Here is a 17202-nt window from a genome sequence, read left to right on the forward strand (position 1 = left end):
AGAGGAGGCTGGATGGGGAGTACCTGTGGGAAAAGACAAGGTACATGCACAGTTTCCTAGAACACTCACTGGTCAGGATTCCCAAGGACGGAAGTGTAAACAAGAAGGGAGCAGAAGGTAAGATGCAGGCAGCTGCCAGGTGGTCATAAGCCCTTTCAGAACTAGGTACGTGCTAGGAGGGAAAGAGGTCCCTGGGTAGGTTCAGACTGGGCTTTGATGGGAGGTGCCAGGCAGGAACTGTCAGCCCACAGGGGCTTTATTTAGTAAAGTGTGCTCCATGGCTTCTCATTCTCTCTTCCCCTGCCAGATCCTGCTCATCTCCGACTACTTCTATGCCTTCCTGCGACGGGAGTATTACCTCACACACGGTCTCTATTTGACTGCCAAGGACGGCACAGAGGCTATGCTTGTGCTCAAGTAGCCCTGGCTGGCACAGAGCTGCATGGACAAGAGGGGGAAGGGCCAGAAGCCAGGCCAGGTCCTTCATCAAGAGTTGCCAGCAGGCAAGTCCTCAGGCAGAAGAGGTTCAAATCCAGGGTTGCGAATCTCTGGCACCAAAGGGGACTCATAGCTGGCCACAAGCCCCATGGGGAGAAGCTAGGAGCACCCCAGTTGAACCTCTCACTTTGTGACTCTGCACAGGAAGGAAGGGGGAAGCAGTAGGTGAGCAGGGCTTTATAGGTTGTGGCTAAACTTAATAAACGTGTGGGTTTTTCATTGTTGTTGTTCTGATGACATCTATTCCTGGAGTGGGGTGAATTTGGCCCCTAATACTGTATGACATCCTGTACTAAGGAGTAGGTTTCTGGGAACCCTGAATGACACAAGTGTGTGGCCACACTCACCTAGCAGCCCTCCCTACTCCCAAACAAGCAGCTGGAGGCAAAGGGCCAGGCAGGCCTGAGTAATCTTTATTCTGTTGAGGAAATGACCACAGATCCATACACCATGTCAGGACAAGGGGAACCAGCCTTTCAGGGGTGGGCAAGTTCTGGCAGGAGGCAAAAGCCTCAGGTGGATGAGGGACAGGTGGGCAGACAGGCAAGGGGCTTTAAAAAAAAAGACAAACCACAGAGCAAGGGTACTGCTCCCCACTCCCAACCCAGCCAGCACCCAGAGGAGCAGCCCTAATATGACTGGCCCAGGGTATGGTAGGCTGGCTGGTGTCCCCTACCTAGAATGTGGGGTGGGGGGGGGGTGTCACATCTCTGCCTAACCCATTGGGGACTGAAAAAGCTCAGTTTAGGAGCCAGGACCTCCCTGGAGAGAGCCTGACCAGAATTCCCTGCCACCCCCCACCCTTACTCCTGACTCAGAAGCCAAAGGTTTCTTGGGAGGCATAGACCATGTAGAGGAATCCGTCTTCATCCTTCTCCTGTTCATAGATGTCAGCGATGGGCGTGGATACGCTCACCATGCTGTGCTGGTTCACCAGCAGGAAGAAGGCCTGCGTGGGGTTGAGCTGCAGGCGGCGCCTGCGGAGGCAGGAGGGCATGCCTGGTGAGAAGGCCGCCTGCTGGGGGCCTGGGTGACCCACCCAAAATGATTCTGAATCTTCACTTTTCGTCCATCACAGCCCAGGCTCTAGCCCTCACCTCTTTAGAAGTTCACTCCAATCCCGACCTTGACCTTTCCCAGCCTCCTAGAACCGGCTGGGTGCCCTCTCCTGTCCCCTCGCCCCACTCCACCTCTTCCGAGTGGAACCTGGCCCCTACCCCTCAAGGCCTTCGGGAGGCTGCCCACGCACCGGATGATCTTGACCAACTCGCTCATGTTAACATGGTCTGGGACCAGAAACTTGGTCTTATCCAGGACAGGCAGCTGCTTCTCACCCTTGTAGCGTTCGATGATCACCTGGGAGCATAGTGGGCGGGGGACTCGTAAGGCAGGGGCGGGACCTAGTAGGGCAGGGCGTGGCCAGCGGGGGCTATAGACTCACCGGGATCTTGCTGGGGTGCTGGTCGCGGATCTGCTGCACCTCCTTACAGCGGTCGGCTGTGGACAGCACTCAGAGTTAGGCCCCACAGGGCTGAGGCCTCTCGCGACTCCGCCTCGCCGGCCCGAGGGGCGGCTCCGGGCCCGCCCCGCCCCAGCGCCGCCCCCGGGGCCGTCGGCCCCACAGCCCTCGACCAGGGACGCGGTAGGGAGGCGGACGACCCTGCCAGGCCTTGCGGCCTCCCCACCCGGGGTCCGGCTGGCCGGTGCCTGACGTCATGGGGCTGACGTCACCTGCGGCAATCGGAGCCGGCTGGCACCCCCATCCCTCGGTCCCTGCTCGCAGTTCGCCCCTAGGGCCTCACCGAAGCTGCGCCGCTGCTTGAAAGGCCGGTCGGAGGGCATGGCGCGGGCCCGGCGGGGCGCGCAGCCGGAGCTCCGGGGCGCGCGGCTCAGGGATGTGGCTGCGGTTCGGTGCGCCGGGGGCTCCGGGGCTCGAGCTCAAGGGCTGCAGGGCTCGCGCTGAGCCTGGCGGTGGCGGCTGCGGGAGGTAACTCGCCTGGGTGACGTCAGGTCACAACATTCCTTAAAGGGGAGGCCGGCGCGCCGCTCCCATTGGGCCGACGGAAAACCCGCCTGCCCGGACCTGTGACGCCACGGCGCAGCCTGCCCGGATTCCCGGCGCAGGTCGCGAGGGGGCGGAGCTCCCGTCGCGTCACAGCTTTGTGACGTCACGGTTGGCGGGCTTGTCTCTCGGTCCCTCAGACTGAGGTGAAAGCTTCATTTCGTTGCCTCCAGTTCTTGGACACTGCGCCTTCATCGAACTTAGCATTAGAGGTCAAAGATGGTAACGGAGGTGGGGCGAGAGGGGGAGTAGAACACCCAGGCTTTTTAAAGTTGTTATGCGTTTGTGTAAGTGTACGACGCGCGTGCGAGTGCCCGCGGAGGTCAGACGACAAAGGCGGATTTCTTGAGACTGGAGTTAATACTGGCGGTGATGGGAACCGAACTGAGATCCTTTGTAATAATTGCCAGAACTCTTAACTGCCGAGCTATCGCTCCAGTCCTGTCCCGGCCCCCTGTATCCGTCCGTCACTCCTCCCTCCCGCCGGCTTTAAAAAAAATTTGGAACTGCTATAGGAAGCATAGTCTTGGCAACGCGAGGTTGATAGGCGAATTAGATAAAGCAGGAAAGTAAAATCACAGAATGGGGGTGTGTATCAGAAGAGGCTAACCAGACGATAGAGAACACGCAGAATCGACAACATTCAAAGTGAGCATTCACGGGTAGAGGAGTCCCTTGAGAGTAGAAAGACGTATGGTCTAGGAACGTTACTCAGGATAGAGTACTTTCCTAGCATGTGTAAGGCTTAAATTTAACTACACGGGTTTTGCGCAAGGTGGGAAGCATAGCCATTCCATGCTTTAAGAAGAGGCAGTTCCTAAAGAACTTTTAAAATTGATTAATGCCAGATGTAGCTCACACTTATAATCCTAGCTCTGTGGGAGTTTGAGGCAGAAAGATGGGCTAGAGTTGAGGTAAGGAAGAATAAAGATAAAGAATTTACAAAAGGCCATTGTTTGGGACAAAAGGATGTATTTCAGAAACAATATATAATTACATGGAAGAAGACGTTAGATGAAAACTGGTAAATTAACTGATAGATATATAAGTAAATCTAAGCAGGTAAAAAAAAAAAGCAAGTTGCTGGGGGCTGGAGAGATGGCTCGAAGGATAAGAGCACTGTCTGCTCTTCCAGAGGTCCTGAGTTCAATTCCCAGCAACCACATGGTGACTCACATCCATCAGTAATGAGATCTGGTGCCCTCTCCTTGACTGTAGGCACATAAGCAGACAGAACACTGTATATGTAATAAATAAATAAATCTTTAAATTAAAAAAAAGTTGCTTGGGTCACAAGAATTCCTAGAGCAGAAGAGAGCAGTGGCGCTAATCCTGCTTTAGGGAGGCTGCGCAGGGGCGGGGCGCGCCTTAATTCTAGCACTCTATAGGCAGAGGCGGGTTGATCTCTGAGTTCAATGCTGGCTTGGTCATTAGATAGTGAGACTCTGCTGGGTTGTTTGTTTTGTTTTTTAAATGTCCTAGGACTCTGGATTTGTTTAGAAGTATATTATTGTCTGCTTGGCCAGGTATATATTTCAAAAACTACAAGGGGAGGCACCTAGATGGCACTGTGGATAAGAGTTCTTGCCCTCAAGCATGAGGGCCCGAGTTCAATCTCCAGGATATGTTAGAGCAAAGAGGCTGCCCTTGCCAAGGGGATTAGCCAGGCTTTATATCCCTAAAATGCTAAGTCCTAGTATATAGCAGCTACAGGTTAGGGAGGGACAGTAGGATTGGTTTCCTAATTATGGCCTTAAATCCTATTTATTTAGTGCCTTCTCAATGCTAATCTGAGACATTCCCCATAGAGAAGGGTTCACTTTTGTTTTGGGGTTGCTGCTGGCTCTGTGTCGCATTCCAGCTCCCCTGTGGCCAGTAGACAGAAGTCTGTCTCAGGACATCTCTCTGCTGAACCTGGAAAGAGTTTTTAATGATGATAGGAGAACACCTACAAGCTGTCCTCTGATTTCCAATACATAGCGTAAATAGAGAAATGTAAAAAACACTTAAAACAGGAGGGGTCATTAAGAGAATAGAAATGTAAAATATGGTTCACATACAAGAAAAAAGGGGGTGGGGGTAGTGAAGGTCACTGAAACGTGGAAGCCAGAAGCAGCTTATGAAGGAAAATAAATAGGACGGTAAATAGCACAAAACCAGAGCTGGAGAAATCTTACATTCATTACATTCACCTATGAAAATACAAAGTGCTCACTTGGTGGAGTGCTTGCCTCGAATGCAGAAAACCCTGGGTTTGATCCCCTCCTTCACATAGGTGGGATGTGGTGGCACATGTCTATAATCCCGTATTACCTGGTTGGCCAAGAAAAGTAAGAAGGAAGGCTCTAGTGTTTACAAGAGAAAAGATTAGGAACAAAAGTGAATATATATGTATGAAAATGTCAAAGACCAGTTTCTTTGTATACTAAGTAAAAAACAATAAAATCAAAATGTGGGCCAGTGAGATGATTGTGGGTAAAGGTGCTTCCTGCCAAACCTCACCACCTGAGTTCAATGCCTGAAACCCATGTAGTGAAAGGGGAGAACCAGTTTCTGCAACTTGGCCTCTAGTGTGAATACAAACAGTTCAAAATAAATGTTTAAAAAAAAAACAAAACAAGGTACCAAATGTAATGTGGGAAAAGGTGTACAGAAAATCCACACAAAGTAGACTGTAAGGCAAAGGTCACTAAAGGGTTAAGAGGGTCCCTGCTAAGCAATGGAGTCTTTCTCTAGGGAGAGAGAACGCTGAACTCTGTTCTGAGCTTATGAAAGGCTGAACTGGGTGTTGTGGTGCTGCCTGCCTGTAATCCTAGCACTTGGGAGGTAGAGGCCGGCAGGGGATCCGAAGGTCAAGGTTAGTCTGGAACGTGAGATTCTGTCCCAAAATAAAAATGCTGTGATCCCAGGACTCTGGAGACTAAAGAGGGCTACTGTGACTTCAGAGCTGACCTGTGCTACAAAGCCAGACACTGTCTCAATACATGAGACTCACTTAAACATCTTGTTATAGTAGAATAGACTCTGACCGTGAAGTAGGGAGCAGACATTATCAAACCTTTGAAGTGGCAGGAGCTAAAGGTTTGAGATTTTTGTTCTCATGGTTGTACCCAAGTCTCTGGCAACTTCTCAGTTCTGCAGCATCGTGAGGGGCAGCCTTAGCCTGAATGGCACAGCATACTACAGTCAGGTTTGATTCTTGACATATTTGGGCTGAAGGCCCCAATTTGCTCTTGGTACGGAGCTATGTCTCATAAACAGTGTCACGGGAGATTGAGTATTCTTGCAGCCAGGAAGGGCAGCTGGGAGAAGTGGGTCAGCCATGGCCCTGTCTGTCGTCAGACTCTGTCCTAAAGGTGTGCACTTGATCTTCCTGACACACCTGTATGCTGCCTCCCTCTAGGCTTCATACCTTTGGTCCCTGGGCCACCCCATTTCCCCAGAATTCAACAGCCTAGCCTCCTCAAGTTCTCTGAAGCGAAATGTCCCACTGATGTCCCCTTAAACTTGACCAGTTCCAGATCAGATCTCCTAAAATGTACTCCAAACGTCAGTCATTCACAGTAATTTGTTCCCTACCTTTGAGATATTTCTCTTTTTTTCCCTTTTCTTTTTTTTTTTTTAAAAATTTTGTTTTGTTTTTGAAACAGGGTTTCTCTGTGTAGCTTTAGAGTCTATCCTGGAACTTGCTCTGTAGACCTGGCTGGCCTTGAACTCAGAGATCCACCTGTCTCTGCCTCCCAAGTGCTGGGATTAAAGGCATATGCTACCACTGCCCAGCTTGAGCTTGTAATTGTTTAGCCATAGGCTCTTAGTCTGATAATGGTGCCAGGCTTGGGTTTCGTCCTGTAGAGAGGGATTTAGATTCAGTCAAAGGTGGTTGGTTCTTCCCATGATATTTGTGCCACTATTAAGCCAGTGAGCCTGTATTTCCAAGCCAGTTATTTTTGTCGCTTTAGGGTTCATAACTGATCATAAATAATAACCTTCCTCCTTCAGTGACTTGCATAGCACCTTTCTGGACTATGAAAACTAGCTGATCAGTAGGCATAAAGCTTCCAGGTGCTTCCCAGCTTGATTTTTGCCATGACTCAAGTATATGCTGTCTTCAGCAATAGGTTCTTCCTGCCTGGAGGGCAACCAAGAGTAGTGGCGATCGTGGGGGATCTAAGGGACCTCACTGGCCAACAACACCTATGGGCATCTCATACCTGTCACTGGGTTTTTGTTAGCGTCTGATGTCTAGTAGGTAAGTTGTTGCTCTGTTCCAGGATAAATCCATTTTAACTTGTGTATGTGTGTGGGGGGAAATAGATTTAGGAAGGCTCTGTAGTAGTACCTTTCCATATGCCCCTTTTTTGTTTTTTCGAGATAGGGTTTCTATGCAGCTTTTGGATCCTGTCCTGGAATTAGCTCTTGTAGACCAGGCTGGCCTCGAACTCAGAGATCCAGCTGCTTCTGCCTCCTGAGTGCTGGGATTAAAGGTGTGCACCACCACTGCCCGGCCCATATGTCTTAGTGTTGTTTATCCCTGCTCCACTCTGTCCTCTACCTTCCACTGCCTCACCCCAGTTTCTCCTCCCCCTTGAACATGGCACCTTTATGAATATTCCAAATGACTATAATTCCAAATTATAATTTCATTTTTATTAATAGCTAAAATGCTCTGTTGTGTAAATATACCGTATTTGCACCCACTCATCAGTTGCTGGACATCTGATTTGTCTTTGTGTCCTGGCTGCTGTGACTACAGAGCAGTAAACATCAGTGAGTGAGCAGGTATCTGTCCCAGAGTGTGGAGTATGGTGCGCCAGGATGGTAGGGCCGGAGCATACAGCAGCTCTGTCTCCAGCTTCCCCACTTAGCAGTGAATTAGTGTTTTGTTTCCCCACATCCACAGTTGTCATTTGTGTTTTTGTTTTATTGAGATAGGATGATCTGACTATTTGCCCTGGCTGCTGTGAAACTAGACCAGGCTGTCCTTGAATTCACAGAAATCCACCTGCTTCTGCAAATGGAATGTTGGGATGAAAGACCAGTGCCACCATACCAGTCTTGTTTGCTGGGGTGGAGGTTTGGTTTTTTGAGACAGGTTTCCTCTGTGTAACAGTCATGGCTCTCCTGGAAATAGCTCTGTAGACTAGGCTGGCCTCAAATTTACAGGATCTATCTACCTCTGCCTCCCTAGTGCTGGGATTAAAGGCGTGCGCTGCCACTGCCTGACTTCAATCAGTGGTTTTGTTTGTCTTGTTTTAGTCATTCTCACTGGGCTAAAATGAAATCTCAACTTTTAGTTTACATTTCCCTGGTGGCAAAGGGTGTTGAATATCTTTTTAAAAAAGTCTCTCAGCCATTTGTATTTCATTTTTTGAGAACTCTGTTTAGTTCTGTATCCCATTTTAAATTGGATTGTTTGTTTTCTTGTTTGATTTTGAGTTCTTTATATGTTATAGACACTAACCCTCTGTCAGATGTATAACTGGTAATTTTTTTTCTCATTCTCTAGGCTGCTTCTTCACTCGTGTGATTGTTCTTTGCTGTACAGAAACAGTTTAGTTTTATGAGGTCCCATTTATTTAAGGCCTCTGCTGTTGGGGGTCTTTCCTGTGCCAACTAGTGTTTCAGATTGTTAACCATCCCCAGTTCCCTTAGCTTATCTTTTAAATAAAGTATCACAGCATAAAACAGCTTTAATATTATTTATACCCAAATGGCATATAAATCTCTGTCATTACATCAGACTCAGTGGCCAGAAATCCCAGAGGCAAATTCTGAGCCCAGATAGCTAGTTCCAGCAGCTACAGCTGAGCTATCAGGACACAGAGAGTATAGTAAACTCACATCCAGGATAGGTCAGGAACAAGCATGCAGTGGCCACATACATTGATACATTTAACTGAGCCTGATGTAATTTTGTGTGCTCCTATGTCCACAAGAAACCTTATAGGCACAGATCCGTACATACAAAATAGACAAAACTTTCCCAGCAGCAACACAAAACTCTCCTTGGGAAACAGACTTTGTGACACATTATAGATTTTAAACTGTGTCAGATGAGCAACTTAGAAATAGTGCGATGAGTTAATAGCATTTTGTTTTGTTTTGTTTTTGTTTCTCGAAACAGGGTTTCTCTGTGTAACAATTCTGACTGTCCTGGAACATTGATGACTAGGTTGGCCTCAAACTCACAGAGATCCACCTGTCTCTGCCTCCTGAGTGCTGGGATTAAAGGTGTGCGCCATCACTACCTGTCGAGTTAATAGATTAGTCTTAATATTAGAGCAGCACGTAAAAAAAAATAATAGGAATAGATGATTTTTAGGAGCGAGAAGTAGAGCCTCAGATGTAAGGGACTTTGGAAGTGTGGCAGAGCAAGTTTGGATGTAAGGTATTTGGGGACCATTGTTTACATCAGTAACAGTTAACAAATTGTGAGAATTTGGAAATCAAGTTCACCAATTTTGGCCATTGATTAGTATTGAGGCCAAGTTGATAAAATAAAATCTTGAGTCCAAAGCTGGGCGGTGGTGGTGTATGCCTTTAATCCCAGCACTGGGGGAGGCAGAGGCAGGCAGATCTCTGTGAGTTCAAGGCCAGCCTGGTCTACAGAGCGAGTTCCAGGATAAGCTCCAAAGCCACAGAGAAAGCCTGTCTCGAAAAAACAAAAAAAGAAGAATCCATGGAGGAAATGAGAGAAGGTATCAAATAGAATACTTTGATGGTCAGGCTGGCTGCAAGACAAGAGAAAACCAGGAGAGAGGAGAAGGGAGCTGTCTACATGGGTCAGCAGGCCAAAAAAGTCAGAGCCACATGGAATACAGGGGTCTAGAGAGCAGGAGAAAAGATGTCCATGTGAGTGCAGGAGCCAGACTAGCACATATGTGTCCTCATGGATGGCAACACAGGGCAGAGGTCAGCAGCAGCTGAAGTATCGGATTCCAGAATTCGGAATCAATTTTTTAGACAAACGTATATGTTATTGAGGGTTACATCAGTAGACACCGAACAGTTAGTTCAAGCATATCCTCTGCTTTCTCCTCTGTCAGATGTGCTGTTGAGGTTCTTGATCAATTCTGAGTTGAGTTTTATGCAGTGAGAGATAAAAATTAAGTTTCATTCTTCTACATGTATCTATTCAATTTGACCAGCACCATTTATTAAATATGCATGGTGATAGGGACTGGAAAGATGGCTCATGGTTAAGATCACTGGCTGTTCTTCCAAAGGACCTGGGTTCAATTCTCAGAACTCACATGACAGCTCACAACTGTCTATAACTCCAAGATCTGACAGCCTCACACAGATATATATGCAGGCAAAACACCAATGCACATAAAATAAATAATTTTTAAAAAGATGCATAGTGGTGCTTGGTTGAAACCTGGCCCTGCATGATCCAGAAAAACCCATTCCTCTTTCTCTCCATGCCCCACCCACTCAGAGATTCCTGAACCAAGGAAAGGCCACAGAAAGCCCAATTCTGCATTCTTGGCAGCTACTGCAACTTCCTCCTCTGACGTTGACAGTGCTCAAGTCCCCTCCCAAAGTGTTCATACTTGAGCCCAAACTGAACTTGTGGCAGAAATGTCATCACCCCTTGACTACAACCTACATAATCTCCCTGCTTTAGTTCAGACGTGGCTTTTCCAGCCTTGATCTCTGGGACTGGAGAACCCATCTGGGAGTTGCTCTACTCAAATAAACCTGTTATACCTTTTCATTTCAACATGATCTGGCTTACTGTGCCGGCAGAAAACCCTATTAGGTGGCATATGCCTTTAATCCCAGTGCTCATACTCTGATACTCCAAAGACAGAGGCAAGAGGATCTCTGTGAGTTCTAGACTAGCCTGGTCTACATAATGAGTTCCAAGACTACATAGAGAGACCCTCCAAACTCCCCCCCCCCACTCCACAAAAGATGTTAAAGATGCTGTCTCTTCAGTGTTTGTTGTTGACTTTGTCAAAAAGCAGGTGGCTGACTGGGTGTGGTGGCGCCTGCCTTTAATCCAGCATTTGGGAGGCAGAGGCAGGCAGACCTCTGCGAGTTCAAGGACAGCCTGGTCTACCAGAGCTAGTTCCAGGACAGGCTCCAAAGCTACAGAGAAACCCTGTCTCAAAAAAAAAAAAAAAAAGAAAAAGAAAAAGGAAGAAATCTGGGGTAGTTTGAACGAGAATTCCCCCTCCCCATAAGCTCATATATTTGAATAACTGGTCGATGAGGTGCATCCTTGCTTGGGGAGTGTCATGGGGCAGGCCCTGAGGTTTCAGAGATTGCCAGTGCTCTTCACTGAGTAATTGTGGATGAAAACATTTGAGCTCCCAGATGTCCTTCATTTCTGTCAGCATGGACTGATTCTCTGAAAAGCCAAATGAAATGTTTTCTTATATAAATTGCTTTGGTCATGGTGTTTTATCACAGCGATAGGCGAAAGACACCTCCAGCAGATTATCTGTTGTTTGGTATTTGTTTGGTGATTTTTTTAAAAATATATTTCCATATGAAATTTAAGATTTTTTTTCAATTTTTGTTAATAATTACATTGGAATTTTGTTGATTTCATTGAATCTGTAGCTTGCTTTTGGCCGATTTTATAGTAGTGATTCTGCCAATCCATTTCTTTTTTTCTTTTTAAAGAGTCTTAAAGTTTTCATTGTACAAATTTTCCCTTCTTTGGTTAGATTTATTTCAAGATATTTTTGAATCAATTGTGAATAGTCTTGATTTGTCATTTGTATATGTGAACACTACTGATTTTTTATATGTTAATTTGGTATCTTACTACTTTACTGAATGTATCAGCTATAGGAGTTTTCTGGTGGAGTCTTTAGGGTCTTTAAATACAGAATTGTATAGTCTACAAATATATTTTGGCTTCTTCCTTTCCTATTTGTATCCCGCTTGCCTTCTTCATTTGTCTTACTGCTTCAAGTACTGTGTTGAACAGGGGTGGGAATAATGGAATCCTTGTCTTGTTCGTGGTTTTACTGGAAATGTTTTTGCGTTTTTCTCCATTTAAGATGGTATAGGCTGTGGGCCTCTTGTATATTGCCTCATTATGTTGAGATCTGTCCCTGCTCTCTCCATGAATGAATGCTGGATTTTGTCAAAGGCCTTTTCTGCATCTAATGAGATGTTTATTATGTGGTGAATTGTACTTACTGATTTATATATGTTGAACCATTCTTATATCTCTGGGATGAAGCCAACTTGGTCATGGTAGATAATCATTTTGATATATTCCTGAATTCGGTTAGCAAGCATCTTGTTCAGAAATTTTGTATCTATGTTCATCAGAGATGGTGGCCTGTAACTTTGTTTTTCTTTTTTCTTTGTTGTTGTTTTGGTTCTTTGGTTTTAGTATCATGATAATACTGGTTTTGTAGAAAGAATTTGGAAATGTTCCTTCCTCTTCTATTTTGCAGAATCATTTGAAGAATATTGTTATTAATTCTTCTTTGAAAGTCAGGTAAAGATCTACACTTAACCTGTCTGGTCCTGAGGTTTGTTTTTTTTTTTTTTTGTTAATTTAGGAGATGTCTAAGGATTTCTATTGCTGCTATCGTAAAACACGATGACCGTAAGTAACTTGAGAGGAAAGGGCTTATTTTGTTTACATTTCCATGTTAAAGTAAGTCAGGGCAGGAGCTGATGCAGAGGCCATGGCACTGCACACTGGCTTGCTCCCCATGGCTTGCCCAGCCTGCTTCCTTATAGCACCTAGGACCACCAGCCCAAGAGTACCATTGCCCACAGTGTGCTGGGCCTCCCACATTATCAATCAAGAAAATGTACTCAGGCTTGCCACAGGCTAAACTATTGGGGGCATTTCTTCAACTGAGGTACCCTATTCCAAAATGACTCTAGCTGTATTGAGGATCTACTTAAATTATGTATTTCATCTTCATCTTGATTTAACTTAGGTTGGTTGCATTTATCTAGAAAAAATTTTCCCCCAATTTTCCAGTTTGGTGGAGTGTGTGTGTGTGTGTGTGTGTGTGTGTGTGTGTGTGTGTGTTTGTGTGTGTGTATGTATGTCTTAGGGCTTAGTTAGGGCTCAGTGAGCTTATGGGGGGGGTCAATTACATTCAAACTGTGTGTGTGTTTTATGTGTATATCTGTGTCATATGTGCCTAGCACTCATGGAGGCCAGAAGGGGTCATTGGATGGTCATGGAGATACTGATGGCTTTGAGCTGCCATGTGGGTGCTGGAAATCTAACCTGGGTCCTGTCAAAGAGCAGTGAATGTTCTCAATTACTTAGTCATCTCTCCAGCCTCTATAGGGCCTTTCCTTGATTTAGGATTGATGTGGGAGAGCCCAGGTCACTATTGGTGATGCCACACGCTATAAGAAAGCAGATTGAGCAAGCTACAAGGAGCAAGCCAGTACGTAGTGTTCCTCCATGGCCTGTGCTTCAGTTCCTGCCCTGGTTTCCTGCACTGACTTCCCTGGATGACCAACTGTAAAGGAGAACTTTTCTCCCCAAGATGCTTTAAGGTCATGCTGTTTGATCACAGCAATAGAAACACTAAGCAGCTAGTGTTTTCATTGGTTGTGAAGTGTGTTTCTTGGAGGCAACAGAAAGATGGATGCTATTTTCTGACCCAGTCTGTTAATCTGTATCTCCTCATTGAGAAGTTGGGATTAATATTAAGAGTTGTTATTGAACAATGTATATTAACTTTTTGGGTCTTGATGACCTCTTAAGATCTGGTGCTGTGGCTTATTTGTTCCTTGTTCATTCTTGGGTGTGTGTAACCTCATTTTCAACCTCTATGTCTTTCCATTGCTTTCTCTAGCGCTGGTTTAGAAGGCATAATTTCCTTAAATCTGTTTTATAGTATCCCCCAGTTCCTGCATATTGGGTTCTTGGATTTTGTCCGCCTGTTTGTTTGTCTGTCTACCTACTTATCTATTTATTTTGAGACAGTATTTCTTTGTGAAACAGTCTGGCTGCCCTGGAACTCGCTTTATAGACCAGGCTGGCCTCAAATAGAGATCCTCCTGCCTCTGTCTCCCAAGTGCTGGGATTAAAGGCGTGCACTATCACTACCCAGTGGATTTTTTTATTTGATGTTTTCTATGGCTAATTATTGTCCATATTTATGGATTAGTAGACTTACTACCTCTATGAAATCTCAGACAGAATGGGGTCATCCTCTCTCCACAAATCCTCAGACTGAATGGGAGAAACCCTGTCTCTGCCTCCCCAGAGCTGGTATCAAAGGCTTGAGATCTCATGCCAGGTGGTGGTGGCACAAACTTTTAATCCCAGCACTTGGGAGGCAAAGGCAGGCAGATTTCTGTGAATTCAATACCAGTCTGGTCTGTAAAGTCAGTTCCAGGACAGGTTTCAAAGCTACACAAAGAAATGCTGTCCTGAAAAACCTAAACAGATAGCTAGCTACATACATACATACATACATACATACATACATAGACACATAGATAGATAGATACATAGATACATAGATAGATTGATTAACAGCAACAGCAAGAAGCATGAGATCCCAAGTGCTGGGATCAAAGATGTGAGTCTCCACCACCTGGCTCTGTTTTTCTCTTTTAGACTGGTTCAGTCTCTTGTAGCCCAGGGTACCTTGAATTCCTGATCTCTCTACTTCTCCCAAGTGTTGGGATTAAAGGTGTGTGCCACCACTGCCTGGCCTCTGTGGTTAACTAGTAGTTAGCTCCACCCTCTGATTTTCAGGCAAGTTTTATTTTATTTTTTTTTAAAGATTTATTTATTATTACGTATACAGTGTTCTGCCTGCATGTATGCTTGTATGCCAGAAGAGGGCACCAGATCTCATTATAGGTACCCGGGAGGCACCATGTGGTTGCTGGGAATTGAACTCAGGACCTCTGGAAGAATAGCTAGTGCTCTTAACCTCTGAGCCATCTCTCCAGCCCTCAGGCAAGTTTTATTAGTCAGAACACAAAATATCACACAACACCAGCAGGCCCCAGCAATAATCTTGTCAGCCTCCATAGTCTTTGGGCTACAGGCTCACACCTGTAGGAATTGGGGATCTGAACTCAGATCTTTATAATTACTCAAAAAAATGCTTACCTGCTGAGCCATTTTTCTATTCCTTCTTCATATTTTTAATCCCCCCTCCCCATAAAGGCCGTCTTCTTGACCCCTTCTTCATGTTTTATTGTTTTTTCCTACCTCTCAGTGTGTTCTTAGCCTTCTATGTGGACACTAACCATGGCTTACCTGACTTATGTCAGTGGTTTTTTTGTTGTGTTTGTTTTATTTTTCTACAGCCCAGGCTTTCCTGTAACTTGGTCTATAGATCAGGCTTGCCTCAGACTCACAGAGATCCGCCTTCCTCTGCCTCCTGAGTGCTGGGATGAAAGATGTGTACACCACCACTGCCCGATGTTATTGGTTCTTAACATAGTGTAGGCTACAAGTGTCCATAGGCTCACTCTGAAGAACTGTCTGTCTGGGGTGGAACCCAAGCACAGTTACATTTTGTTTAGTTGGCTGTCTCACCTACATTAAACTACTCTTATTGCTATGTCCTTATGTGTAGGCTGGCTCTGGTGCATAGTAGGCATTCACCAAGTACCAGGTGAGTGAATAATCAGATGAAGCCTGTCCATGAAGGATGATTAAAAGGGAAGTGCAGGCGTTGTATTTTGTTTTCCTAATAGGATACTAAAATCAAATGCACATCAGGAAGGTATTCAGAACTCCAGAAAACTTGAAACACCACCCAGTTCCCATTTGCTGTGAATTTGGATGTTAAATTGGACTTAGTATCATCTTGTTTCTGCCGACACCACAAGACCTAGTTCTTTGTCCACATGCAAGGAGACAAATAGCCTGAGACAGGACCACAGCCAAATGGGCCATGTGGCCTCGTCCTTTTGCCTGGGCTATATGTGTGTGTATGTGTGGAGTGGGATGTAAGACAGAGGTGGCTTCTAGGAGGCTTCATGCTGTGAGACCCATAATCAGGGAGGGGTGATCTGGCTTCAGTTTGGGTCAGCAGAGAGGAGGGGAGCAGATACTTAAAGAAGTGTGGATGAATTGCCTCTCCCAGCTCAACAGCCTCTTAGCAATATTGGGGGACAGTGATGGCGTAAGGTGGGCAGGAAGGCTAAGGCCAGACACTTAGGGCTGTGTGACAGTTGAGGAGGGTAGACTCACAGTGCCTGGTTCCATGAGCAGGTCACAGATAATGCTTTCTATGTGGAGGGGAACAAAAATCAAGCTGCTTTTGTACTTGGTCTTGCTTATCCAGGTACATCTAAAGTTTTGGGTTTTGTTTTTTTGTTTTGTTTTTGGAGACAGAATCTTGTCTCTGTTGCTCTAAACTCTGTGGGGGTGGGAGAGAGGAGAAAGGAGAGAAGAGAGAAGAGAGAGAGAGACATGCCTTTGATCCCAGCACTAAAAAGACAGGCTGGTGGATCTTTGAGTTTGAGGGCAATCTGGTGTACAAAGATGATGTAATTGAACAAGGGGGCCATGATACAGCCTCAATAAGCAACAGAACTTGGCAGCTTTGGCCACGTGGTTCCGGATTTAAGGATAGAACAAAGGGGCTACGGAATTTGCCTCCGGGATTAAGGAAAGTCACTGAGGCTAGGCCTGTGTCAGGGGTGTCCCTGAATGGAGGCCCCGAGAAACCATTTTGTGAAACTGAAGGTGAACTGGCTTTGTGAAACTGAAGATGTTGGAGGTGCCAGAGCCATGGGATACCAGCCAAGGAAAGCTGCCAACAAGGAAAAGAACCAGCCTGAGAGAAAAGTGTTGCAGTCAACAAAACTGAATGGAGTTGGAGCTCTGAAGAACACTTTGTCATCAGAAGTTTGGAGTTTGCCCAGATGGTTTTCATTCTTGCTTTGGTCCAGTATGTTCTCACTATGCTCTCTTCCCTATGTTTGGAATGATAATGTATAGCATGTGCCATTATATGTTGGAAGTATATGGTCTGCCTTTTAAATTTGATTTTAACAGATCATAGTTAAGAGATAACATGAATCTCACAAGAGTCTTTGATCTTTAAAATATTGTTGAGACTGTGATAGACTATGGGGACTTTTGAATTTGAACTGAATGTATTTTTGCATTATTACATGGCTACAAACCTTTGGGAGCCAGGTAGTGGAATGTGGTGGTTTGAGAGGAAATGGCTCCCAAAGGGAGTGGCACAATTATTAGGAGGTGTAGCCTTGTTGGAGGAAGTGTGTCAGCGTGGGGGTAGGCTTTAAGCTACACCTAGTGAGACACACCATTTCCTGTTGCAAGTCAAGATGTAGAATTCTCAGCTCCTTCTCCAGCACCATGTCTGCCTATAGGCTACCATATCCCTCCATGATGAAAATGGACTAAATCTCTGAAAATGTAAGCCGCCCCATTAAATGTTTTCCTTCAGAAAAGTTGCTGTGGCCATGGTATTTCTTCACAGCAATCAAAACCTTAACTAAGCATTTTCTGTTCCTCTCCAGATACTTGTAAACAACCACTTCTCAGGGGCAGGGGTTTTGTCTTGAAGGATTTTCAGGATTTTATTGTCAGTCACAGGATGGATTTGTGCAACATCCAGTGAGTCCCTCAGGATCAGACCCACCTGAGGAAGTCAGGAAAATTTTTAAGTTTGTTCCCTCAGTTAGAAGACTTC

The 17202-nt window shown here is 45.6% G+C and overlaps 2 protein-coding genes and 1 long non-coding RNA gene across 3 annotated transcripts in view; 2 read left to right on the forward strand and 1 right to left on the reverse strand.

Moving 5' to 3' along the window:
- The window catches only part of Pigu (phosphatidylinositol glycan anchor biosynthesis class U), a 78798-nt gene extending 78081 nt beyond the window's left edge, over positions 1-717 (forward strand). Inside the window, exon 12 of the mRNA XM_048431540.3 lies at positions 308-717. Coding sequence (XP_048287497.1) covers positions 308-421 — 114 coding nt within the window. The 3' untranslated portion in view covers positions 422-717. The remainder of the gene's footprint in view (positions 1-307) is intronic.
- A 172-nt stretch (positions 718-889) lies between these two features.
- Map1lc3a (microtubule associated protein 1 light chain 3 alpha) lies at positions 890-2486 on the reverse strand. Its single transcript, XM_085697177.2, has 4 exons — positions 2301-2486; positions 1940-1995; positions 1748-1854; positions 890-1475 (listed from the first exon to the last, which is right to left on the reverse strand). Exons 1-4 carry the CDS (start codon positions 2338-2340, stop codon positions 1313-1315), a joined length of 366 nt encoding a protein of 121 aa, XP_085553303.1. The 5' UTR covers positions 2341-2486; the 3' UTR covers positions 890-1312.
- Positions 2487-2600: 114 nt separating this feature from the next.
- LOC148120588 (uncharacterized) lies at positions 2601-16508 on the forward strand. The gene is made up of 2 exons (XR_015739036.1): positions 2601-6809; positions 8067-16508. It is a non-coding gene; the product is annotated as an uncharacterized LOC148120588 (long non-coding RNA).
- Positions 16509-17202: the final 694 nt, after the last annotated feature.

This window comes from Myodes glareolus, chromosome 10 (assembly GCF_982192425.1).
Source record: "Myodes glareolus chromosome 10, mMyoGla1.1, whole genome shotgun sequence".
Lineage (NCBI taxonomy): Eukaryota > Metazoa > Chordata > Mammalia > Rodentia > Cricetidae > Myodes > Myodes glareolus.

What these genes read in the sequence shown, in the direction of transcription:
- Map1lc3a (XM_085697177.2), bottom strand. Translation starts at nt 2,340, where the DNA reads ATGCCCTCCGACCGGCCTTTCAAGCAGCGGCGCAGCTTCG. An exon ending in CAAGCAGCGGCGCAGCTTCG is followed by an intron (nt 1,996 to 2,300) that starts GTGAGGCCCTAG and finishes TGCTGTCCACAG; the next exon opens with CCGACCGCTGTAAGGAGGTG. An exon ending in AGCACCCCAGCAAGATCCCG is followed by an intron (nt 1,855 to 1,939) that starts GTGAGTCTATAG and finishes CTATGCTCCCAG; the next exon opens with GTGATCATCGAACGCTACAA.